The sequence below is a fragment of the Melopsittacus undulatus genome, chromosome 5 (genome assembly GCF_012275295.1).
Source record: "Melopsittacus undulatus isolate bMelUnd1 chromosome 5, bMelUnd1.mat.Z, whole genome shotgun sequence".
NCBI classification, from domain to species: Eukaryota; Metazoa; Chordata; class Aves; order Psittaciformes; family Psittaculidae; genus Melopsittacus; species Melopsittacus undulatus.
Window position 1 is genome coordinate 59,263,846 of NC_047531.1, and position 26,175 is coordinate 59,290,020.

A 26,175-nucleotide genomic window follows, 5' to 3' on the forward strand; every position below is an offset into this window, starting at 1 on the left:
AGCAAGCCAAAAATATACTATGCACAAGACATGCCACATAACTTCACAAGCTTTATTTGTAATTATACTTTTCAGCTAAACAGCCTCTTTTTGGAGCTTGTATTAATTAAAGGCATTCTTTTGGTACTCAGCTTTACTTCAACTCTGTACAAATCAGTTAATGCCCTTTAAAAAAAAACCCAAACAAAAAAAACACCACCCCCAAAACACAAACCCACAACAAACAGTATTTTGTCCACAGAACCATGTGAGAAGGTAATTAATAGGAACTGCAGATTTTAATACCATGAGGGGTTTTCCTAAGTTGTGCCACAAGAAACAAACTGAAACATACATAGATCAAGTCTATCAGGGACCTGAAAGCTTCTGTAGGGCAGTACAGAGCATGGTGCTAGAAAGTCTAGTTGGAGAACAAAGAGTTTCCTACTTACAAATCAGTTTCAAAACACACATAGAATTTAAGATCTTGTCTCAGACAGTAGGTAAGCTGTCACAGCCTCACCATGGATCAGGTGCCACAGTAAGTCTCAACACTACAAGTGATACCTCCTAGCCATTCACAGCCTGATACCAGGCTCCATACGCTACAAGATTAATGCACAATTTAAAGCGAAAAGCATGAGCTCTGTTAGCTGTAACTCAAGACAAGCAAATCAAGGTACATAATGTTTTCAGCACAGTATTCTAAGCACTATGACCAATCATGAGAATAAAATTCACCAACCCCCCCAATATTGTCATGCCTATTAACTTACACAGCCATTTTTCCAGTCTTTTTGTAGCTCTTGCAAAGGGACTTAAGCAATTTTTACCACATCAGAACTCAACTAATTTTTGCATCTGGAATTTGTATACTAATACCAGTCTGTAAAATGGCTCTATTCTGTGATTGGTTGTGAAAGGTTAACCTGCCTCTGTCTAGAAGCCAAGATAAACTGATGGAACAAAAGTCAATTATTAAAAAAAAAAAAAAAAAGACCACCAGTTCCCATTGCTTCTACACTTTGATACAAAGACTACAGTATACTTCAGTGTAACTTACTTAGCGATATTTAGGCAGCTTTATGCACATGCAACTGTTCAAGCTAGTAGCATTATTACTACATCTGTTTTTCTTATAAACTACATCAATAGCTTTAGTAATGCTAGTAAATCTGTACTTGGGGCTGGCAGAGGAAGGAAAAGAGGGAATAAAGAAGGAAGATATTATTTGCAGAGCTATCTCACACCATTAAATGCCTCAAGTACAAGAAGCTTCCAACATCTTCCAACTACAACTGAGCTACATGTAAGTTACTTTGGGAACTTATGTAGAAAAGTCTTTACCTTCTGTGAAGTAACACTGAAGTTGAGAGGATTCTCCAAAACACTGCATAAATGAAAGAATGATGACATTTGATTGCATTGCAGTTCAGTTTGGGGTGTGTTTGGGTTTGTTTTGGTTTTTTTTGACGCTAACAGTATCCCTGAAGGAAGTCAACTGAAATTATTTCATGTAACTAAAAGGGAAAAACATATTTCATGTTAAAATACATAGACAAGTAGGGTGAAAAATAATTTAAAGTGAGAAGGAAGTTCCTTAAGTACTGAAAAGCAAATGAAGACTAGCTATTCCCCCCATCCAAATTAAAGGCCTAACATAGGCTAAAAGATTATGGTTCAAATACTATTATTATAGTGCAAGTTTAATGAGTATACCTCCCACTGAATGCTGACATGAACTGCTCTGGTTTTACTATCGGATTTTTATTTTTTTTTAAAGATGGATGACTTCAGCAGCACAAAATGACACCTCTGATACATCAGCTGTCTTGCTGCTTTTCAGCAATGAATTTATTTTGATAAGGAAAATCCACACACATTAAAATCATTTTTATTTTTCTGCATTTTGACACCAGAAGTGAATGTCTTATGTTACAATTTTCTATAGGATGGACACAAGTTTAGCTATTTGGATTATTAGAAAGGCAGATTAAAAGGAAAAACAAAAACTAATCTTAACAGAAATAAACCCCCAAAACTATTGCTTTGCTACAAATTACCATGTTTGTCCCAAAGTTCACAGAAAGTAAAGCTTCTCCATAGCTATAGCCTATGCAATAACTGTACCTAGAGTAAAAAGATAATGACTATTAACTAATGTTCTCAGCATTTTATAAGTAGCACTTCAAGAATTAGTATGATTTATTGCGATTTTGTACCAAGCAGTAAGACTGAACATCTGGATGCTGCAGATTTTAAGCACACCAAAATGTATACATTCACTTTGAAAAATTGTTGCTTATCACTCTTCATTGGTAGTAGTGAAGTCAGCTGCCCGATCAACTAAGTTACACAATATAGAGTGTTTCAGCATGCTTCCACTGAGAAAAATATTCAATTGCATGAAAGTAGTAAATCTCACCTCAGAAGATGAAATTGTAGCAGAAAATGCAGCAATGCCCTCTTCATACAAGAATAAAACTTCATATGGAATTTTCACACTTTGAGAATGCTTTTCTACATGAATATTCAAAAGCTGTGTTGGAAAGACCTCACTTAAAATAAAATAAAAAATACCACTGCTAACGTCAAAATTTAGACTACTTCAGATAACAACTCTGACCCAAAGAAGTATTTTAGTAGTAAATTATATTGATGCAAATTTTATTTTCCACACATATTACTAATAAATAAGTTCCTCTAAGACATCTCTTGCCAATTAGGTTTGTATTCAGCTCCTACAACACTGTAAGCACTAAAACAAAGTGATACATTTAAATGAAGTTACACTTAAACGGAGTTACTAATATGATACCAAGACTTTTACAGAAATGCAAACAGGTTTACAGTTACATTTACTAAAAAATTACAGTAATCTACAGAAAAGGTTGTCATACTCTCCCTACATCCTAGAAGACATCAAATTCAGTTACATGGTTACTGAAAGAAATGCATTCAAAAAAGCATTTCCCTTTATCACCTGTGTTAAAATCCTCCTCCACAATAATCTATATAGAGACAGAAGTACAACCTCTTTTCTGTACAAAGGAAAAGCTTTAAAAACACAGCTTCACATTTTACTACGTTTTTGCCCTTCTCAGCTTCCAAGTTCTTGCAAAAACAAATATACATTTTCTCAAAAAATGAATTTAAAGGATGTCCACATTAAAAAAATAAAGCCTACAAAAAGTTCAAAGATTTAAAAAAATGTTACTCCTATGGCAGTGATCTCCTACTAGTCCAAATCCAGAAAGTGACTGATGTCCATTTAGTATTATCTTTCTTCCTTTATCCAATTTATCATGTTCCAATCACATTATTTGTAAGAAGTCCTTGAGCCGATGAGAGGGCAGAAGAGTTCTCTACAATTAAAAACAGGAGATCAAATTGCGTGTGCCTTTCAGAAGGTACTCACTTGGTACCACCCTGATGGATAATACTCAGATACTCAGAGAAAGGATTTCCTTGATTAGTTTCCATTGACTGATAAACTGAAAACAAGAAGACTGAAATGACAACAAAGAGAAGAACTTTTATCCACAGGGGAATGGAGCGTTTTTTTGTTGGTGGTTTCTCCAACTTGATGTCAGTTGAGGTACCGTATTTTGGAGCATACTTAGAGAAACATTCCTCCATTCTGAAGTCACTGTGCTCTATAGGCCGGCTAGCAGCTCCTTTGATGGGTTTACGGCAGCTAGCACTGTTAATAGAAAAAAAATCCCCAACCATAAAATATTACATATTTCAAAGAGTAAGCTAAGATAAACGCAAGTTTTACTATAATGAAAGAACTAAAAATTATTCCTAGTGAATGCAGTACCTGAAACATTTGTTGCAAACTAACATATCTATCATTACTATGATGAACACTGACTGACTAGCCTAGTCATTCAGTGTTTAAATACAGATCCCTTAAAAAAAATGTCACTTCCTCCTGTCCACATAATCAATGGATCATAACTGGCAATAAAGCTCTAGGAAGTGTGCCTTTCCTTTTACGTCTTTAATGATCACTTACGCAGCCCCATTAGAATTTCTAAATCCAAGATTGCCTTGGCCTTTAACATATGTATCACAGGGCCAGAAGACAAAGCAGTAAGGGTTAAAAAAATCCACCTACACTGCCATGTCATAGAATAGTTAGGGTTGGAAAGGACCTTAAGATCATCTAGTTCCAACTCCCCCTGCCATGGGCAGGACTGCCTCACCCTACATGCACAGCATACAATGCATGATTTTTATTAAGTGGCATAGATTTAACACAACTGACAGACCTCAAAACGAGAGCAAAGCTGAGTGATGAGAGAATACACCACAGCAGTAGCAGCTGTTACCATATATTCTCCTTATGGTAGGACTTTATGCAATTGCAGTTTAAATTGAAGCTATAATTAATGTATTGGAAACACAAGAGTTGACTTCACATCTTAACGTTGGGAAATTTTCTCATTCTCTAACAGGACAAAGTTTGGTGAATTGCTTAATTATCCAGAAGGTTGTTTAAATTTTTAGTTAAATATGAAGTTGCCAAGAAAAATGTAACAGCCCTTCTTAGATGCTATCCTTATTCATGCTAAGTTTAATCTCTGACAAGAACAGGACTGCTAATTAGAGGAAAAAAATAGGGTATCCGAAAATTCTTTTTGGCTTTCAAAAAGAAAGCTCAAATATATGCTGGGAAATCTTTCATTTAACAGCAGGCCTAAAGCAGCTGTATCTAACAGAAAGCTTAAATATTTTAAGCTACACAGATAAGCCCCTTCTATCTAACTTGCAGCATCCGGAAGTTCCAATAATAATTCCTACTATAATATTACCCTATTCTCCCACCCTCAATTTAAATAAAGAAATTGAAGTTTAGCCTAACAAAACTATGTATATAGAACAGAAGAGCTGGTCATCTCAACTGTTCTTGGGACAGCACAAAAAGTGTTGTTCCTCAGAAACCTAGCAATTTAACCTGAAGACACTCATCAGCTTAAATTGGATAACAAAACTGAGAAACAAGCTCCACAAAAACCTTAGAAATACCTAATTCCTGTAGGTGTTGATACTTCATAAGGGAACATTTCCTTGAGAATATCCCTTTCTACTCTTCGTTCTTCTGTATGAGTTCTCTCCAGCACCTAGGAAATCAAAAACAGTTATAAACCTAGTAAGACTGCAAAGCAAAAAGCTCCTGCATAGCTATCTCAGTGACCATAATCATGTGCAATTTTTAAGACTGAGTCACCCAGTGGCATTCAAAAAATTTACTTCTTGGGTTCTAGAAATCAGTTTAACCTTTGTTAGTGGCAGCTGTCTGGTCACTTTTGGTGTCTTAAAGCGTTCAGTCCTCTCCTCAGTTTCCTTTATGATAAAAAATATGCCATATAAATACAATACACCTGTCAGCCAGTGATGTAGATGATCAAAAAAATTTAACCATCACCTCTATCATGGCTGTGTTGAGCAGATCACAGGATTGGTTGTGGCCAACATGATTAAAAAAGTACTGAGGTAGGCAATCTGTCTCTTCTTGCTGTAATAAACAATGCCACAGTATATTAAAATACTAACTGAAGAGAAAAAAAACCCAACAAACCTTAAGCTTTAAATAGAACATCCAGTTTTCCCACAAGCTTCTATTTGGCAACTAATTCTATATTCCAGTTACACTACAAATAAAGCAGCCCCATTTCATAAATTCCAGACCCATTAAGAATAGGCTTCACAAATGTTAACACAAGTTTTATCTGCAGTAACTACATGAAGCAATGAACTCCATTTAATTTCAGCCAAACATTATCTTGCAATGTAAAAGTACACAATATTACAGTACTAGGTTAATACAGTTACATATACTTGCAAGTGCTTTAGACAGTTCTCCAAGAACATAATTTTGACAGATTTACAGTTAACCTAGTCAAAAGAACTATTTTCTTTCTTGATAACTGATAGGAATCTACAGATGCTTTTTAAATCTTGGCTTTTGGTCTGAAGTAATCCTACTATTTGAGGCCCTAAATTAAAGCACATTAAGGCTTTTCAGTATAGGCTGATTAACAAGATCAAAAGTAGATAATCCAATACTGCTCTATCTTTGAGCTATACAAAGGATTTAAGAAAAAAAAAACCTACATTTTTATCAGAATAGCAGTACAAGAAGAAATAACACACCAGAACATATTTGGCTTAGGAAAAAAAAGTAGTATTTACACATACACACACACACACACACACCTACACCCCCAAATCTGCAAAGGGAAGATAAAAGAGAGAATATACACTTATTTTTATGCCATGTGACACTACTATTTTGACTAGTAACATCTGGACAATGATGTCCTCTACCCCTTCTGTACTACGTAAGCACATACACACAAGAATCTTGATCACAGAGAGTAAGCGAGAGCAATCTAAGTTTTAATTTATTTACTTCAGCTGTCATCAATGGTTTCTTTGGTGTTCTTCTGGGCATGTCTGAGAGTTCACTGACTGACAGCGTAGGAACTGCATGCTTGTAATTTCCAGTCACCCTACTGCCAACCTGCCAAGATTCAAAATTGTTCAAACTCAGAATCAGCCAAAATACAAAATAAAAGAGGGGGGAAAGGTGGCAGAACCAAGCAATAAAACCTTTATGTGCATTAAATATATGCATGTTAGCAGTTATCTCAAGAAGGTTATGTAAACAAATACTTTGAAATAAGCACAGGAAACACATTGCTTATCATTCCAAGTACTTTCTTTTAAGCCATTTAGAAACAAAGCTATTTAGTTCACAAGAAAAGCCAAATTTAAAAGCTGGTATTCTTCATGTACTTAAAAGATCTAAGCTTTGAAAGTGGCTCTTCTCAACCCTCCCCACAAAAAGACATTAGGTAGGATCTAGGCATTTACCCAGTCCCATCTCAAAGTGAACAGGACAGGTACTAAGACACTGAATATGGTTTCAAAGAACATAGTCTTTGAATAGTCTTCCCTTGAAACAGCCTCTCTGTTCAAAACAGAATGATTCCATCAGTAAAGATATATTACAGAAGAATACCACTTGCATAATTTATTGAACATATTTACTAAGCATATTTACTAGGGTCTCGTTGCTTGCAGTCAGTATAGTTTCAGCTATGGGAGTACTCTCTGATATTACAGCATCATCTACAGTCAACTGTGCTGTAGCTTCCACCTGTTTGTTTAAAGCAAACAAAAAAACACAATTGAATAAAATAACCACCGAGACCCTAAAAGTGAGAAAAAAAAAGCTTGTCTATTATAAAAAGCCTATCATCACCCTTTTCCTTGGTGTTCTTCTTGATACTCTTGTAGACTCCCTAGAAAATGCCTGCAGAGGTCCACTTTTTGAAGATCCACTTGTCCAGACAGTCTCAGTAACTCCATCTTGAGAATAGGTCTATTCAAGCATCAAACACATGATCAAATACATGAATGCCATCTCTTAACATTGGATACCCAAAACCAAAAGCCAGAATAGCATGCATACTCCATAAGCAGTGTCTACAGTCCAAAACCTATCTGGATCCTAATATATTCAGTAATTATAATCTAGCTAGACTAGTAGTATTGACCACAATACCTACATTAGAGCACATTGTTGAAATACAGAACTGACAAGATATTGCCTGACAGTAAAAAATTTACTTACTACAATAGAGAGTGAACTACTGCTACCTACAAGTAGTTACATCAAGTCATGGACTAAAAGTATGCCAGCTTTAAATGACCACTGCATTACCTGCCTACACAAAAAAAAATAAAATCTATGAGCATAAGTAGAAAGCATCACCATGTTCTCTACCCACATAGGGGTCTATTCTCTCAAACAGACGTGGGAATGGCCTAGGAACAGCCACCCACATATCAATTTTCATGTAGCAGTAGGTTTAAACAATCCAGCCTGACACAGATCTTTACCAATCTAAGCAAGAACATGAAGTGCCGAACTTCTATAGCCATTAAGAAACACAGATCATTCCCTATGCCATAATGCGAGTTTTACGCTTAAAGGAAAAAAGAAATTCTAAACATAGCCCTGGAGGGAATGGGAGAAAAGGGCCTGATGCTTCTAAACTATACACCAGACTTCCCTTTGTATTTGGTTAAGTTTAAAAAAAATAATAATATAAAAAACTCACTTTGCTCATCCAAAATATTTGCTCATTAACACCTCATGCATTGATGTTCTACCACGTTTTTAGAAGTTACATCCAGCGCTGATGGGAGTTATACAGACCGGTGCAACTGTCAATCACAGTTCTAAAAAGCAAGTATCACTGGAACACTAGCCCCAAAATAAAAAATCCAAGAGCAGGCTGAAAAGGATTTACTGAAGGGGGGAGGGGAGGAAAAAAAGCCAAAAAACCCAAAACCACAACAACAAAACACAACACAAGAAGTTAACAACATCCCCCATCCATTCACCACTTCTATCTTCAGAGTTACTACAATGAAATTAGAAGCTGAGAAGCTTTACGAGTCTCAAGTTCTGTACTACAGCTGCTACATATCCAGCAGAGGGAGCACAAGTGCTACACTTTACTCCAGTCACCAAAATACTTTGAAAGCCAAATGAGCAAGTCCAAACAGATTCAGATGTTTCACACAGAACTGTAAATTTCAACCTAAGTCTCTGATATTCTTTTCAATTTAAGCAGGATCTTCCAACCGCTCTTTATACAGTCAACAGACACTGGCTTCACTTCCCCATTAAGAAAAGCTTAGCCTACAGCCTTCAGTCATGGCTCCCCACCTCACTCCCATACACCTTCTGAGAGGCATTCTTCTTGAAAAGCCTAAAGAAAAACATTAATTTGAGAGTAGTTCCACTCACACACATTCTAGTTAATAAAGCAATACAGCAATTCCCTCTTACTACTAATGGAGAGGTCCCCTGGTCCAGGCTGTCTGACAAGAAACTAGTTTTCTTCTAGTGGAAGTTGGAAGCACTTCAGTAAATAAATGCTTCTCCTTAGTTCTTCAGATTGTTATCAATCATGTGTTTTAAGTACCAAATTTCAAGGTCTTTTTCTCTTACATGAAAAGTCTAAGGGAAAAAGAAAATTCTACTGCATAAACCCCATCCAGACTTTAGCAGAGCATATTCAACAGACAATTTAAAAAAGTTGTTGCCTACAGTTATATTTATCCTCAGTGTCAATTGAGTAGGCCTAATCTGCTTATTCTACAAATATCTGAACTAAATAAACCCTATTAGAATATAACATTTGTGTTTAGGTACACCAACACTCTATGTATAACCATAGAAAATTACAATGATGTGGTACACAAGTACTATTCAGCCTGCGCTTTTAACTGTTGCATTACTTAAGCAGCGAAGCTACAGATGAGTTTAGCTCAGTTATCACAGCAGCTGCAATGCTGCTTATTTTTAAGAAGCACAGATATATAGAAAGTAAAAAACTCAAGGGAGGAGTAGGGGAACACAACACTACAAAGTGTCACTACACTAACTCTGAAGGAGAAAGACTAGTTCTACACTAGGACTTCATAACATATTAGGACTTTGTAACATACACATTATTTACCCTGTCTCTTTCTGTCCAGTGCACAACCTATGAGGCCTTCGGCTCACTCTGGAACTCTAAATCTATGTTCACCTACCCAAGTGGAAATGGGTATTCAAATAAGGGTTTTCTTCCAACTTTTTCAGTTTACCATGAGGATGCAACTACACACAAACAGCCAAGCTCAGATTCATCTAGCCTTCCACTGTTAACTAAGTGATAGGACCCATAAGCTTGCTAACCTCCTCACCCCATTTATTTTGCAACAGCTGACTTAAGGACTACCTATTTGCACTTTTTTCTCAAGTGAACGGCAACATCCACCCATGCCAAATGACAACCTTTTCAGGTCTGTACATCCAAACTAAGGCTAGTGCTGCACAGGACCTAGAAGAAGCGACCAACAAGTCTGCTCACACACTACCCACCAATTCAGCCCCATCGCCCTTCAGAGCTTCATAATCTTTGAGCCAATGCCACACAGACCATGACAGCTGCATATAATTCTGCAGAGTAAGTATGGTCACTTGACACAATCTCAGACTAGGAAAAAAAGCCACAAACAAACAAAAGAAGCAAACCAAACCTTCCACTGTCATTCTAAGCATAACGTATCAGAATCACAGAATAGTTAGGGTTGGAAAGGATCTCAACATCATCTAGTTCCAAACCCCTGCCATGGGCAAGGACACCTCACACTAAACCATGTCACCTAAGGCTTTGTCCAACCCGGCCTTGAACACGGAAAGGGAATGGAGCATTCACAGCTTCCTTGGGCAACCCATTCTAGTGCCTCACCACTCTTACAGAAAAGAACTTCCTCCTTATATCTAATCTAAACTTCCCCTGTTTAAGTTTTAACCCATCACCCCTTGTCCTGTCACTACAGTCCCTAATGAGGAGTCCCTCCCCAGCATCCCTATAGGCCCCCTTCAGATACTGGAAGGCTGCTATGAGGTCTCCATGCAGCCTTCTCTTCTCCAGGCTGAACAGCCCCAACTTTCTCAGCCTGTCTTCATATGGGAGGTGCTCCAGTCCCCTGATCGTCCTCGTGGCCCTCCTCTGGACTTGTTCCAACAGTTCCATGTCCTTTTTATGATGAGGACACCAGAATTGTATGTACACAGTACTCCTAGTGAAGTCGCAGGAGAGCAGAGGGGCAGGATCACCTCCTTTGACCTGCTAGTCATGCTCCTTTTGGTGCAGCCCAGGATATGGTTGCCCAACCTGTAGCTGTGCTTGGGATTGCTCCGACCCAGGTGTAGGACCTTGCACTTGTCATGGTTAAGCTTCATGAGGTTGGCATCAGCCCACCTCACAAGCGTGTCAAGGTCCCTCTGGATGGCATTCCTTCCCTCCAGCGTTATCAACAGAACCACACAGCTTGGTGTCATTGGCAAACTTGCTGAGGGTGCACTCAATCCCACTGTCCATGTCAGTGACAAAGATGTTGAACAAGACTGGTCCCAACACCGATCCCTGAGGGAGACCACTCATTACTGGTATCCAGCTGCACATCTGCTACCCAAAAGCAGTAAGTTGTTCTTGGCTTCAGGCAAATGTAAAGCTTTGTTAGTCATTTTTATTTTGTTGTTTGTTTGGTTTGCTGAAAGGTAAAGGGTAACAAGCTACAGTTAAGAGTTTCTGCAGAATCTGGCATAATTGTGAAGTTTTATTCTTTTTTCTAATTAAATGATACTCCTCCTATTAACTCCTGGTAATTAAAATATTGCACATGTAATAAATTGCAGGATAAAACATACTAATGACCTCATGTTATTACAGTGAAATTAGATGACAAAAACTTAAGTAGGCACTCCTTTTAAAGTTCCACAAAAATACATCACTATCTCTTCCCTTTTATTCTGTAAGTGTGTTCCTGAAGACTAGGAAGCTGGCTTTGTTGACCGCTGAATTAAATACCTGTTACACTGAGGCTGGCAGGGACTTCTGGGTGAACAGAGATTTAGAAGAGTAATCCTTAAAATACAAGATTCAGATGCCTATTCTAAAGGCAGAAATTGCCTGAATAAATTAAGGAATATTTTGTGTGCTGAACTATGTGTGTGCTTTGATTTGTAGAGGTAAGATCTGTTCAGCTTGTACCCTAAAAATCCAATTAATAATAATGAGAAATAGCTACAGATCTCTGTAACTGCACTCCGTTACCCAAGCTCACACCACAACATATTACTGGCTTTAAGAGACATCCATAGCAAAAGCATGCTTATACATACAAACACAATATCTAAAAAGGAAGCATCTGGTATTTAGAATAAAGTAGTGACGAAAGTCACTGATCTGCTAAAATACATCAAGCTATTAACAGATAAGATTTTGAGTCACTATATGTTTTCTGTACAAGTCCTCTACTGTAGCACAACTCCACTACTTACTGGTCAGGTAAGTAAAACTGTAAAGATCCTAGGTAACCTAAGTTGGGGAACAGGGTATTTCTATCACAAGAACACATCAGTCACCAACTACCAGATCCAGTATTCAGCCAACAGTTTGAAAACCTGAGGTGCTTCTGTAAAATTCCTCTTTCACCATAACAGAACTAGTATTATTCATAAAGATAGCTGGTACATACAATGAGGTTTAAACTTGTTGTTCATTACTATTCTTCTCAAGAGAAGCTTTCCAACATATTAATGTCTACACTAGTACTGCTGCCACAAGCACAGCAGAGGAAAAAGAAAAAACAGATAGCTAATGCATGTGTATACTCACACACATGCTTCTATATATAGGCATATACAGAAGTACATTACTTCATGTATTAAAAACATTAAACAGATGTATTTAAAATGCATACATGTATTTATAGATATCAAACCAGATGGATATAAATGATGTTTTAAAATACATATACATACATTTCTTAAAAAAAAAAAAAAGCCCGAACTAACCTTTTTCTAAACTTTTGGTTTTGCATGTTACGGTTGCCTATTATTTTTTTCAAAGAGGTTTGTCTGACTGGGCAGCTATGGTAGCACAGCTTTTGCAGAACATAATTTTGAACATTACTGGACAAGTTAAATCCAGCAGCCAAAGTTAATTCACAAGATTTTCATGCTGCACTAGAACAGGCTTTCTGGAAGAACTTTCAAAAAACAGCAGAGCTCACTAAGTCAAATGTGATTATGTTAAAAGCATTAAGGTGTTTAGTGAGCACATCACCTGCAGGTAGTAGACACCACTAAATTAAACATACCTGGTTGTGGTCAACAGCTCTTCTTTGTCTGAGTGCTACTGGAGTCTTTGTCCTGGCTTTCAATGGTTCTCTCTTCTCAAGCCTCAGTTCAGTCTTCGGATCTGTAATCAATTTTAATATAACTAGTTTCTATAATACTACTGGTTGTTGTACTAGTTTAAACCAATTTTATTTCAATAAAATAAATTTTTAAGAAGCAACATAACTCTTTTATAAGTTACCACTTTCCTAAAAAGCTTGAGAAAGAGGTTTCTCCACTGAATGTAAAAGAGACGTTTGAAAAATAACCTTAAAATATTTTAAAACACTGACCCAAGTATTTCAGTTTTGTTATAAACCCTTACATTTCAGATAAGCTTTGGCCAATCCAGCAGTTCCATTTACAAACCAGTATCACGCTGCAAACACTTTAACCAAAATACCATTATACTATTAATTGTAGTAAGGGTATTGAAGCTTTTCAACATTGTTTAGGTTGGTAGTTTTATTTCCTTTAAAACAGGTCCTTTTATACAAAGCTCATTTTTGATGCAGAAGGGCAAGTGGTTATCAGTCAACTTACCAGTAACAGGATGTATTATTACCACCCCTTTCTAAAATCCTAATATACCAACATATCTAGAGTCTATTTATAGAAAAGTTCTGTTTAATTTTTGACAGGGAGGAAGTGTTTGGTTTTGGCTTAGGGTTTTTTGTGTCTATGTCCTGTTCCCCTCAACCCTCTCCCCAGTGTTTGAACTTGGTAATTAGATAAAGCATGTGTAAGCAGAAGGCTGTCAGCTGTGCTAAAAATAAATAAATATATAAATCTTTAACATCTCTCCCTGCTTTGAAAGGGCAAAGGCTTTAAGTTCAAAACCAAGACAAAATACACAAGAGAAATCCACTGATTTCCTAGCTGTATTTCTACCCCTTCTGTCCTATCTCCATAGAAGTTCTGTAGAAACAACAAAAAAACCAACACCCCCAAAACCAAACCACACAAAATAAGCATCATCTAACATTCCATTCAATACACTCTTTAAAACCTACACTGCTTTTATATAAGAAGCATGATGGTGTGGTTTAAGTTTCATTTCCCCCACCCCTATACCTTTTTGATATAAACTTAGTATTAAAACCACAAAAACCACATCCAAGACCAACCAACCCACTATAAACTAAGCCCATAACAAACAGAGCACAAAAGGGATTGAGTCATACATGACAGACATTAAACCAAAAAAGTACAGAAGTTTAATAAACATTCATACACTATCCAATAGCAAATAACTACTGAGAGCACCTTAAGACAAAACTGCACATAAAGATGAAGTACAAAGGACACTAGAACAATTAATATGCAGTTCTCCTACCCATCAGATTTACAGGCTCCAATCCGGGGAAAATGGACAAATGGGAACAGTTTAGTAGAGGAAGTTTCCTTTCCCAGAACTTGATCACTGTGCTAGTACTGCATGATTGATTACTTGACTCAAGTGGTCTACAGCAATAAGCCTCACCTAACAGGAAGGTCGTGCCCTCTTTAGGTATTTCTTCTACTGCATATATCATTGATGTATAATTTGAACAGTTCACATGCAAGTTCCACTTAAATCTTACCTTCTTCAGTGTCACTGTACTGGTCAGAATCATTACTTCCATTCTGCCTTGTGTTATCTGTAGCTGAAGAAATCACTGGGAGAGGCACGGGTGCCTTTGGTTCTGGGCCTTGCTCCATCAGTTTCAATAGTTTTTTCTCATAAAGTTTCCTAGTAGTAGCTATAAACAAGAAAGGATATATGTTGAAGATGAAAACTATCTTTCCTGACTTGACTACAAGAACCTGGGTGTTATAGATTCCTTTGGGATCTTTGAAAGCATGGGGTTTTGTATTTTTGATCAGTCTGTATGGCCCAAAGCATATACGCTACCTCTAAAGCTTCTAAGTTTTTGGTTTAAGAGAATTCTTAAGATAAACTTACACCTGTTAGTACACTGAAAGTTACAAGCATTTACCTACATAAAGGGAACTTACCTGCTCCTTAGATATTTTATTTCATATGTTGTAATACACAAGTGGTTATGATCTCACAAAAAAAAAAGTGGGACTGATACTGCAAGGGCAACAGTTTCCACGCATATTTCACTATTAGCCTCCTAATCCCTTTACTCTGTAATTAATGTCCCTTTCCCCTTAGTTTAACCTTTTCCTTTTGCTAAATTAAGCCAAGTAAGCACCAAAGATGATGCAAGTAACAGCAACAGAACTACCTGTTTGCTGCATCTAGCCATCAGGTTGGATCATTTGATCTGAGAGCTGTTTAAGACCAAAAGGTATCAAGTTTAGCACATAATTCTATGTCAGGACCATGCTGGCAAAAATCTATAAAGGTGACTCCTGCCTGAGGTGTTAGCTGAAGGAAAGCCTAACAGAGGAAGACTTCAGGCAAGAGGCAAACTACAAGAAACAGAATCCATGCCCTCTAAGAACAAAGCTTTTACTTAAAATTTGAACATCTTTCCAGTGGACTCCATATGTACTCAAATTTTCAGAAGATTTGAATGCTATCCAAGAGGAATAAACTGAATGGGAAAGCATGCAGTAACAGCTAACACAGTATTATGCATAAGACTTCAAATACACACAGGATTCCAGGCTCTATCACTGTCATTTCCATTCACCCAAGATCCCAAGAACATCCACAGGAGGCTCAGCACGCTACAGCAGCCTTTACTTTTTTTCTTTTTTTTTTTTTTTAAGGGTTGTGGAATTCCCTTGCCATTAAGTTAGTGAACAATCTGAAAGGCAAGGAGCTTTGATCCCACATCACAGATGAGTGCCCAAGGCAGGAGATTAAGCTGGGATAAGAACTTCTGATGTAGGTTATCATGCAAGAAGGAACATTAGTTTAAAGGAGCTGGGGGAGGGAGGGGAAGGAGGGCACAGAAATAGAAAAAAAAAAAAAAGAGAAAAAATAGCAGAAGAAAACATTATTGCACAATGCAGGTAAGTAGGAAATGTTCGAGGGATGAGAAAGTTCCACATTCTCATTCTGCTCTCAATGCTATTAGGTTATTATGTAAGATTTATTTTCTTTTTTAGCAGGCCCCAGATTTCCACCTCTGTTATCAGAAAAAGTTCAGCACTGGGGTCATCAGGTTAACTAATAGTTACACAGCTTTGGAACAGAAGTTGGAATATCTCCAGCTGGCTTAGAGCACAAGAGGAATGAACTGCAGACTTGCCTACAATGAAATATTTCAAGTCTTCTCAATGTAAATAGTTCAATGAAAATATCTTAAGTGGAAAGCAGGACTGCAACAGTATTGGTATTAAACTTAAGTAACTGTATCAAATAAGCTTAGAAGACACAGAACTGAGGTTTATTGGGAAATACGTTGAACAGATCAATATTTGCTAGCATCACTTGACCTACCTACAATTGGACCAGGATTTAGTCCATACTTCATAAGTTGCTCTTGAAGATCTTCATTACTCATCTCTGTTATGTCTAGGTCATCCTTCTCCTCTGGTCTGGGTTTGTCAGTTTTCTTTGTGGCCTTCTGTGAGTGTGCAAGGAAGAAACAAGAGAGAGTGTTTCCAGCTAATACAGGACACATTGTTTTCTTGTAAGGGAAGAGGAAGATAGGAGAGTCCTAGATATATAAAACCTGAAAAAGTAATTATATTAACCACTACCAAACCCTATGTGAAATACTTTAAACACACCTACTAAACAAACATGCACAAGCTTCCTACTTATATAAGGACATACCTATCATAAGCCTCCTCTACAGTTTGAAAAACAAAAAAAACACACACAAAAAAAATAATCCCAAAACAAACAAAAAAACCCAACATACAACCCCTTACTCATTATTCCAATCCTGCATTTTAATTTGAAGTTCAAGTATACAACAGGAGAGGATTTCTTTCCTATGACTGGAGAGGTAAGCTAGCTTCTACCTTCACAACACTTAGCTACAGTTATGTTCCACTGGCATTTCTTCGCATTCTTCTACCTCACAGGTCAACACTTGTTTCTTCAATGGCATGGAAAAAGCAGCTACGCTCTCTCGACCAAGTTCCTATAATCCTCATTCCCATTTATCCTGGTATTCTCTGTAAGATTACATGATGGGGTTACAAAGGAAGTACAGGAAAGGCAAAACCAGAAACACCCTCAAATTTTCAAAATCCTGTCTCCCTAGGCCTCTGCTACTGTAGCTCTAGCAGATCCTAAACCCAACTCTGGCAACACTACTTGAACAGTTGGCAACACACCACCACCACATACAGATGGTTATCAAAATAATCTGCCAAAATGTTACTCCTAAATTAGCAGTTTCCTCTATATTCAAACAGAGTGTTCATAATATTTGTTCAACTTGGGAAGCCTTTGTTCCTACAAGAGGTATTTCAAGTTCCAAGACCTGCAAGAGAGTGAGAAGAAAAAATATGCTTAGGATCTACTTGCTCACAACTAAAAAGAGCTGTGATATTGCTTCGAAATAAGTCGTATTTTTGTCTCAAAGTCATAGGATATAAACAGATATAACTTATTCACTTAATATTTTTCTCACCTTGGTTGCCTAGATGACCTATCTGGGCTTTATGGTACTTACAGAGTAAAATTCCAGATACAAATATGTTGTAATAGTCACTATTAACAGAGTTCTGTTGTATTTCATAAGATAACGCCATAAGGTTGTAAAATGACTGACACAGGTCACCCATACTTGCTAGCCATTGATGCCAGTTCAATACTGGCTTGAATGCAAGCTTGTTCTTGCCTCAACTGTCTTGATATTTTACAGAAATCTTAACTACCAGAAACCTTAATCCAATAATGAGCAACACAGTCCTTTAACATAAATAGACTCACATCTCTCATAGCATTTTTGGGTACTTTATTGTTTTCTTACAAGATTAATTTAACTTTTTCTTGCAGCATTACCACACATTGAGACTATCAGAATAGTCAGTTTCAGCAGAGAAAAAGGGCAGGGAGGGGATGAAAGCTGAAGATAATCTGTGTTCTTCAATAATATAGCCAGATAAATCAACTACTTGTGCTATGTGAGGCCTTCAGCTTTTACTTTGTATACCTATTCTCCATTAAGCAGAAAAAAATTACTTCAGCTGTACAAGCAGAAAGCTGCCATTTTAACCACTCACTGTATCATAAGGTCAGTTTCTAGAAACCTAAGGCAGAAGAATCCCTCTCATGCCTTGGTTGCGGTATGATAGCATTAACCTCACAACATCAGCTTTAATTACCACTACTGTGGTAAAAAGCACCACCACACTTTCTGTTCATCATCACAACTTATTCATGAGACTACCTGGTGAGACAGATTATAAGAAGTAGCTTTAAGATTTACCATTGCAAATAAAAAGGCAAGGAAAAACAAAAAACAACAAAAAAAAACCCAAACCCCAGAAAACAGAACAAGCAAACAAACAAACAAAAAAAAAAAACAACCCACAACCAAAATCAAAACCACCAATCAACACAAAACCACCAAAACAAACCCACACAAAAAGAAACAACCCACACCACCAACACCCCACATTTTCCTGGTCTGGTGATCACAAGTAAAAATAAAGTTGCCTTACTGTGTTGCAGAGGTGAAGTGCTTAAAATGAAATTGTGGCAACCACCAGACTTTGCCAAAGCGAGGCAAGGCAGCTGACCACTTTGCATGCAATGTAAATATTCCTGCAACACTATGCCCAGACCAATAAATCCTCATCTGAAGATCTTCTAATTCCAACCAGAGCTAGCAGCATTAAAACAAACAACAACAACTAGAAAATATTTCCAACCATTACCATCTTCCAGAAAACAGAAGATGGAAGAGGAGCTACATAGTTCACTTGAGATTTGTTCACATCAAAGACACACCACCACCAAATTGCCATCTATCAGGCTCAGTTCCAGAGTTCCTCAGTTCCAACCCTTCAAACAAGTACCAAAGTGAGTTACAAGCATGGGGCTTCCACACAGCATTCTCAGTTCTAGGGCCACAGGAAAACAAGAGCATAAGAGAAGTTCATCCTCTCAGTGTCATAACAGCAAAAAGTTTTAATCTTCTTACACTAATAAAAGGAGAAGAAGGTGCAAGCAATAAGAATTCAGACTTGGAAGCTATCCCTTACCTTATCTTTTGTATTCCTGCTGAATAGAAACCCAACAGCCACAGACTAATTTATCCAGCATAATATACAGGTACCTTTACTAGGTTCTAACACTACTCCACCAAAGACAAGCATTGAGTAACATCTTAAAGAAGCCATTAAATAATATAACGGACAAATATGGGATGCAGCATTTTCAAATCCTGAATTAAATGGCACCTACTTTAAAATAACCAAGGATTTTAATCCCAAACAGGTGCAGCTTCTTCACTAGAAGCAGAAAGGTTCAGGGCTTCTTTACTATTTCTCCAAAAGAGGTTAAGACAGGCTAAGACAGTGCAGTGGTTTAAGCACAGTCAGCCATGCAGCTCGCTCACTCACTCCGACAACCCCACCCCCCATTACTTCTATCTGCTCTGGGAGGAATGGGGAGGAGAAATGAAACAATGCAACTCCCACATGTTGAAAGAAAAGCAGTCCAGTAACTAAGATATAACACAAAACCGCTGCTGCTACCACCAATAATGATAAGGAAAATAACAAGGGAAAAGAATACAATCGCTCACCACCCACCGACTGATACCCAGCCGGACCCGACCAGTGATCTAACCCTTCCGGGTAACTGCCCCCAGTTTATATAGTGGGCATGATTCCCTGTGGTATGGAATACCTCCTTGGTTAGTTTGGGTCAGGTGTCCTGTCTCTACTTCCTCTCAGCTTCTCCTCCTCCCTGGCAAAGCATGAGACTGAGAAAGTCCTTGGTCAGAGCAAACATTACTGAACAGCAACTAAAAACACTGGTGTTACCAGCACTGTTCCCAGGCCAAAAGTCAAAACCACAGCACTGTACCAGATAATGAAGAGGAGAAAAATGACTGCTACTGCTGAACCCAGGACAGACAGCCCAAATCACACCAATAGAATGCTTTATAATTTTCCAGTTCATACAGCATCCTTTCTGGTAATAAATAGCTGTATTCCTCTTAGGGGAGTGGAAGACAAGGAACTGCACATGCTAAGTCTCAAAAATAAGGCTTATACTTAAAACATGTGAAACACAGGGATGCTGGAGAGGGACTCTTCAATAGGGATTGTAGTGATAGTACAAGGGATAAGAGGTTTAAACTTAAAGAGGAAGGTTAGGTTAGATACAAAGCTCTTTTACCATGAGGGTGGTGAGGCACTGGAACAGGTTGCCAAAGGATGTTGTGAATACTCCATCCCTGGCAACGTCCTTGCTGAACACCAAACATGCACTACTAGATAAAAATTTCTTCAGTGGGATTTTGTTGCTTCAATATAAACACCACTACTACACTAGATGTCTAACAAGCACATCTCCCTAGTTAATGATTTCAGAACTGCAGAGACCTTGAAGGTGCATAGCAGCACGGCAAGACTTCTCTCTGGGAACTACTCAGCCACCTCACCCCTATTGCTCACAGCTGTCACTCAGACAACAGAGGAGCACCATTTAAAAGGCCACAAAAGTGTTAATCTGTATTCTGGGTCACATTTGTACAGCACATCATTAATTAAAAGATACAGCCACACAGGAAACACTGAATAGATTCTCTTTCTTCACAAAATAGCATATATGCTTTACAAGTCTCTCCTCTACCCAAACACAGAGATTCCTTTTCCATGCTCACTATCTTCATAAACCACCAGTTTTTCCATTTGTTTCCCTTTTCCAATAGGGAAGGGGTTGAAACTAGTTACCTCAGCTACAGATATTATCACTACCACACCATTCTGACCTCAAAGAGTTGAGGCTACTTGATTAAAACAAGTGATTAAAAAAACAAACAAACAAAAACACAACATAATAACAAAACCACAAACCCCAAAACTCCAAACCCACAAGACCCAAGCAAATATAGCAAACAAAAAATCTTTCCCTGATATAATCTTTCAAACAGGTCCTTCACATCCAGATGCTCCCATTATACTTTCATTAACAGAAGTGAGAAGGAGACATCCAACTGGTATTTTTAAAATCATCACTTTAAAAGTCAAAAATATCACTCAAGACTGTTTCAGAAGAGATTCTTCCGAGACATTAAATGCAACAATAAGACAAGTCATAAAAACCTACACATTTTAAGTTCTCCTGTCTGGCAACAGTGTCAAGGTATTTTTGACATGGGCTTTAAAGCAATGCTTGTAAGGAGACAAAAATGCCTTTTCATAGTTACTTTTTCTGAGCTATGTACCCTCATATTCACCCCATAGCATCCAGGACGAGGATTATCCAGATGCAGATAGTTCTCCCACACACACACAAAAAAAAGTGTCTCACACCAGCCACTGTTCTCACATACCACTACGCTAAATAGGCTTAGGAAAAAGAAGTTGCTCAAAAATGTGAAGGAGCTGGCTCCTCCAGAGAGTACTGTCAGACTGAGGCCCAAATATGCATTATTTTAAAAGCTTTTCTTCTCCTCGTAAGAGTATGTAGGCAGTGAACTCGCTCTCTCCTTTCCAAAGAGTACTCCATCTAAAGAAATGGTCATATTTAAAACTATACTTTCAGATATCTCACAGGACAGCTCTTTTTATATATATATATATATACACACATATATACGCACACATATACAAACTATATGTAGGTTAACATTTAATCTTAATTTTAGTAATTTTCTTTTTTATATTTGAAGTCATCTTCTACAAAGCAAACTGCACTTTATGCAACAGGAGGGGATTTTGCTGCATCGCATTATGAATTATAAAAACGGTTGCTTCCTACAGTAAAATAGTCTGATTTTTAACTTTAGATGCCAAAAAAATGCTCATTTCCAAACAAGTTTGTTTGTCTAAAGCATGAGTTTCAGGGCCTGAAAACAACATGGTCTGAACAAAACCCCTATAAGCTTTGATCTACTTATATATGCGTGTTAGGAGTCTGTACATTCTCTACTGGACCAAAATAAAACACAGGTCAAAATAAACTCATATTAATAGTACGAAATATGAATAAATTAAACAACAGCACTATACACAATACATCAACTTTAAACCACTAGCATATTAAGGCTAGATGCAGTATTGATAGAGCTATGTTAGAAGACTGATGGATTTAAAAGACAGTCTGTAGTCAAAACTATGGGGTTTTGTCTCATTGCTGTAGTTTTTATCAACAGAAAATGTGCAACTAAATGCATTATCAAATGGCTAGAACTTAGAAAAAAAGAACACTAAAATGACAACAAAGACAGTTTAAAATTACTAATGACTATGGCAATGTCAAACCATTAACTGTAAATATCAATAGACCTGGGTCAGCTTTACTGTCTCTTTAGTGAGTGTAACACATATATTCAGAGCACTCCTTTGAACTTTTTTCTCATATTCATTTGAAGAACAGAAGTGCTTCCTTTCTTCCCCCCCAGCATCTGTAAACTAGTTTAGAGCTCAAGTTAGGTATTGGTATGAACTGAAACACCACAGGGGTACCCGCCCTCTCCACTTTAACCCCCATACCCAGAGGATGCTATGGGGAGGCAGCCGCGGAACAGGAGGCCAGCCCCATCCCTCACCCCAGCAACAGGCTGCACCTGCTCTCCACACCGCTCTCATCACCCCTACACAGACACAAGCACTGCAACCCCAACTGATTGCCGGCTCACAGAGGGTTGTAACTCTGCACTTGCTAAAGGGAATTCCGAGCTGACCTAGAGAAAGACAGAGATGGCTCAGCTGCCGCTAAACTCTCCAATGACTGACAAGCCAAGATCACCCTTATTCAGGCCAATATGGCATCCCCATTATATTTTTCACATTAAAAGCCTAATGAACAATGTATTTTGTACATCTTTGATACCTGTGCCCATAAAGTAAGGACAGAGTACTTTTTGACTGTGATCCCAACACCTTCCAAGGACTTGAGCAAGAGAGGATTGCTCACTCAAAGCATCTGCAAGCAAGCATGCACACACACAGGAAGTTAAACCCTCACACCTATTGCCTTAGTATAAGCACAAACCTATTATGCATCTCACTTGAGTTGGTCTTCTCTACTCAAAAGTACCCACTTCTCTGCTCCAAAAGTGATTCTGGCCCTTTAATGCCTCTCCCTCTACATATCCAGCACTCGTTCATTCCACCAGTGAGAGCGAGTCTTTATTCCCAAATCAGTTCCTTTGGGTTGGGTATTTTGGGTTTTTTAAATTGTTTGTTGCTTTTTAAGGATTGTAGAATATTAAGCTATATCCAAAGAAATACAAAAACATAAGGAATAGCAGAAAGCACAGTGAGACAGAAGCCTCCAAAATGCAAACCTATGTAAGTGCTCTTTCAAATGCTTATACAAGTTAATGCTAGCCTTGACTGGGTCACTGGGATTGAAGAGGCTTTTTCTATTTTCAGGTTAAGCAACAGCCAAATTTTTAGAGATCACAGGTAACACTGAATAGAGCAGTCCAAATTTTTTAATTCCATAGCAGATATCTTTGTAACATAGTCAAGTATTTTGATGTTCCAGAAACATACTAAATAGCAATTCACCTGTAAGTTTGAAAGAGCTAGTTTACAAGCTCCCCGCCAAAACCAACATACACACACCAATACTACAATTTCTAAAACCTGTAATACACATAAAAATTGAACTAATAAAGCATTGCAGTTTTGTTACTCAATTCTGAACCTAGTAACAGAAAAGAGACATGTTATTACTCTAGCGTATGTCACAAAGTACTTTTATTTCCTTAGGCATCCAGTGCAAATTGTTTTCTGCTCCTTTCAAATATACACATAAAAGCAATACCTAAGATAAACCAATTAAGTTGCACTGAGGAGTAAGAGACAGAGGCTGCCAAATCCACTTCTTTCTGGAACCTACTAAGTGACTTACAGGAAACATGGAATTCCTTTATTTTATTTCTCCTTTCCATAAGGCCCTGCAGCCCCAGCTCCCTCCCTTTGCCCCTTCCAGTTTCTCTTCTTTCAGAGGTCTGAGCACTTTCCCTCCTATCAATCTATTCCACTTTGTTCTGGTACCAGAATCCCATGCCCTGGACATCAGAATTCCTTCACTTTGATTCTCCTCCCTCCCTTCTAACAGCTTTGGGGACAAGTTACCCTGGAGACCTGTATATCACATCACTTTTCTGGAAGAAGAACCAATTAGAGAAGCATCTTTGCACCAGGAGGCATTAACAGGGACAACAGCTACTCAAGCTACAGAGTTTCACAACTACCTAAATTGTACAAAGCAAAGAGCAGGCATTTTTGCCTCCCTAACCACCAGCTTTTCTTGGGGAGATAAAAGTGGAGAAATGGGTAGGGGGAATGGCAAGACAGGCCCAAATCCAAACAACTGCTGCTAGCATATTCACAGATGTTTCAGAAGTTATGATGATACAGTGCTCTAATATCAACACACAAGACTAGCAGAGATGGCACAGCACCTTTCAGACACTGTTAACAGAAGTAGTACCACCCGTTCTGTAAACAACAAAAAGTCACCTGGAGTTGTTTAAGCTTAAACACTGTGAAAGAAAAAAGTAAGGAAAAGATCTAAGAACTTCAGCAGTTATGAAACTTTCCTTCTACAAGTGTGAAGCACATCAGGTTCAAGCTCATCCTACTTTACTCAACAGCACCTCACAAATGCTACAGGCAAACCACTAAGTCAGATCACTAAAGTTTCTCCAATGAATGCTAGTTAATTATACGAATTGGACAAATGTTAAAGATAAGCACATAATGTGGTTGGAAAGCTCTTCCTCTTTTAGTTGCGGTTTTCAGTTTCTTAATTCAAGAACTCTTTGTTATGTTTTTTAAAGGTTTAAGTATGAAACACCTTCAAAGAAATCTGTTTCTCCGCATTCTCTTTACAATTGAGCTTTGAAACACGGTATTTCAGATCCAACTAAGTACTTGCAATATCACACACATTACAGCTCCAGTAGCTGCCAATCGTTATAACGAGCCTCTACCTGACAGCTTAGACTTATGAATTAAGAGTACGTGTTCAATATATTCAAATTTACAGATCACTTATTAAGCAGGGAATCACATTTTCCCAAAGGAAAAAATTCGAAATGGCATCAGCTCCCTCCCTCTTCCCTTACATGATAAAGTTTGTCTAGGAAAGTCTAAGAAATCAAGTAACAGCGGACCAACTGGAAGTGTAGAAGAGGCACTCTGCTATAAAACATATGCTTAGATCTACGAGACAGCAACATTAAGCAAACCCTCTTTACACTAAACATCCCACTTCATTAAATAAAACAAGCTGTGAAGGAACAGCTTCACCCTTTCATCTGGAGGTATTAATACGGAGTAGCGTTGCTCCAGTACAACCGAGACAGCTGCCGGGGATCACCTTTCTAAAGTAAGCTGCAGCTCCGTGCAGTTTCTCCTGCTCTATTTCTCCAAGACCCAAGCATTTTACTCTCGAGACGGCCCGTCAAACCCCAGTAAAGGATTCCCAAGACATAGTCCGGGTTTGTCTCACGCTCCACGCCCGATCGGCCTGCCCCTTCTCCGGCTGGAGGGGCCCCCCGCACGGCGCGCCCTGCGGCCACCGGGGACCAACCCCTCCGAAGCTGCTGCCGGCGAAGAGTGTACACACTGCTCGAGACGCGGAGGCGAAGCCGACCCCAGCCCCGCGGGTCCCAACTGGGCTCCTGGTAACGCGCGCCTGCCCCTCCAACCCCGCTCCCGCCGGGCACGATCGCACCCTCAGCCAAGCCGCGCCTCGAGTGAGGCGAGGCGGAGCCGGCCCTACACCGAAGAACGCGCGGGGAGCCGCGGCCGACAGGCGGTGTGGGGGGTAGGCCCGTTCGGGCGGGAAAGCGGGCCCGAGGCTGCCAAAAAGCCGAGGGAGCACGGGTGGGGGTCAAGACCCCGGCGCAGGGTCGGGACGGCGCTACTCACCCGCCCAGGGGCAGCGCCGCGGTTCCTGGCGCCTAGAGGCGTGGGCTCCCGCTCTTCGTCGCTGGAGAAGTCGGGCTGCACGGCGGCGGGCGGGTTGCGGGCGGTGAGATGCTGCAGGTAGAGCTGCACATACACGTCCTTGCGCTGCTCGCCGCCCGGCAGGCTCACATTGTTCGCGATTAGCTCGCTCTTCAGCTTCTCCTTGGTCAGCACCGACGGATCCGCCAGGAACTCAGGCATCGCCGCCGGCCACCACCGCCGCCACCACCACTACCACCCTCCCGGGAAAGGCACCAACAAAGCGCGGGGAAAGGGAAAAGGGGCGGAGGGGAAATGAGAGGGAGGAGAGAGCGGAGGAGGAGGAGGAGGAGGACTCGCCGCCCCGCGCCAGGAGCCCAGCAACCTAACGGGCAGGCGCGCGCACGGAGAACTGCTTTCAGCCA

General features: G+C 39.0%; 1 protein-coding gene across 5 annotated transcripts; it reads right to left on the reverse strand.

Moving 5' to 3' along the window:
• Positions 1-1,807: 1,807 nt before the first annotated feature.
• On the reverse strand, positions 1,808-26,175 carry TMPO (thymopoietin). 5 transcript variants are annotated; one of them, XM_031043715.2, is made up of 10 exons: positions 25,733-26,175; positions 16,143-16,269; positions 14,326-14,484; positions 12,724-12,824; positions 7,256-7,375; positions 7,055-7,150; positions 6,401-6,511; positions 5,414-5,503; positions 5,014-5,108; positions 1,808-3,682 (listed from the first exon to the last, which is right to left on the reverse strand). In XM_031043715.2, the coding sequence occupies exons 1-10, from the start codon at positions 25,970-25,972 to the stop codon at positions 3,394-3,396; spliced, it is 1,428 nt and encodes a 475-aa protein (XP_030899575.1). In that variant the 5' UTR covers positions 25,973-26,175; the 3' UTR covers positions 1,808-3,393. The 5 variants fall into 5 exon arrangements, with proteins under 5 accessions (XP_030899575.1, XP_030899576.1, XP_005143183.1 ...); XM_031043716.2 differs by lacking the exon at positions 7,055-7,150; XM_005143126.3 differs by lacking the exon at positions 5,414-5,503 and having other exon boundaries at positions 25,733-26,173.

Coding starts and splice junctions, on each gene's coding strand:
- TMPO (XM_031043715.2), bottom strand. CDS start 25,972: ATGCCTGAGTTCCTGGCGGATCCGTCGGTGCTGACCAAGGAGAAGCTG. Junction 7,151..7,255: donor GAAGAACACCAAGGAAAAGG/GTGATGATAGGC, acceptor TTAAACAAACAG/GTGGAAGCTACAGCACAGTT. Junction 5,504..6,400: donor AACCATTGATGACAGCTGAA/GTAAATAAATTA, acceptor TGTTTATTACAG/CAAGAAGAGACAGATTGCCT.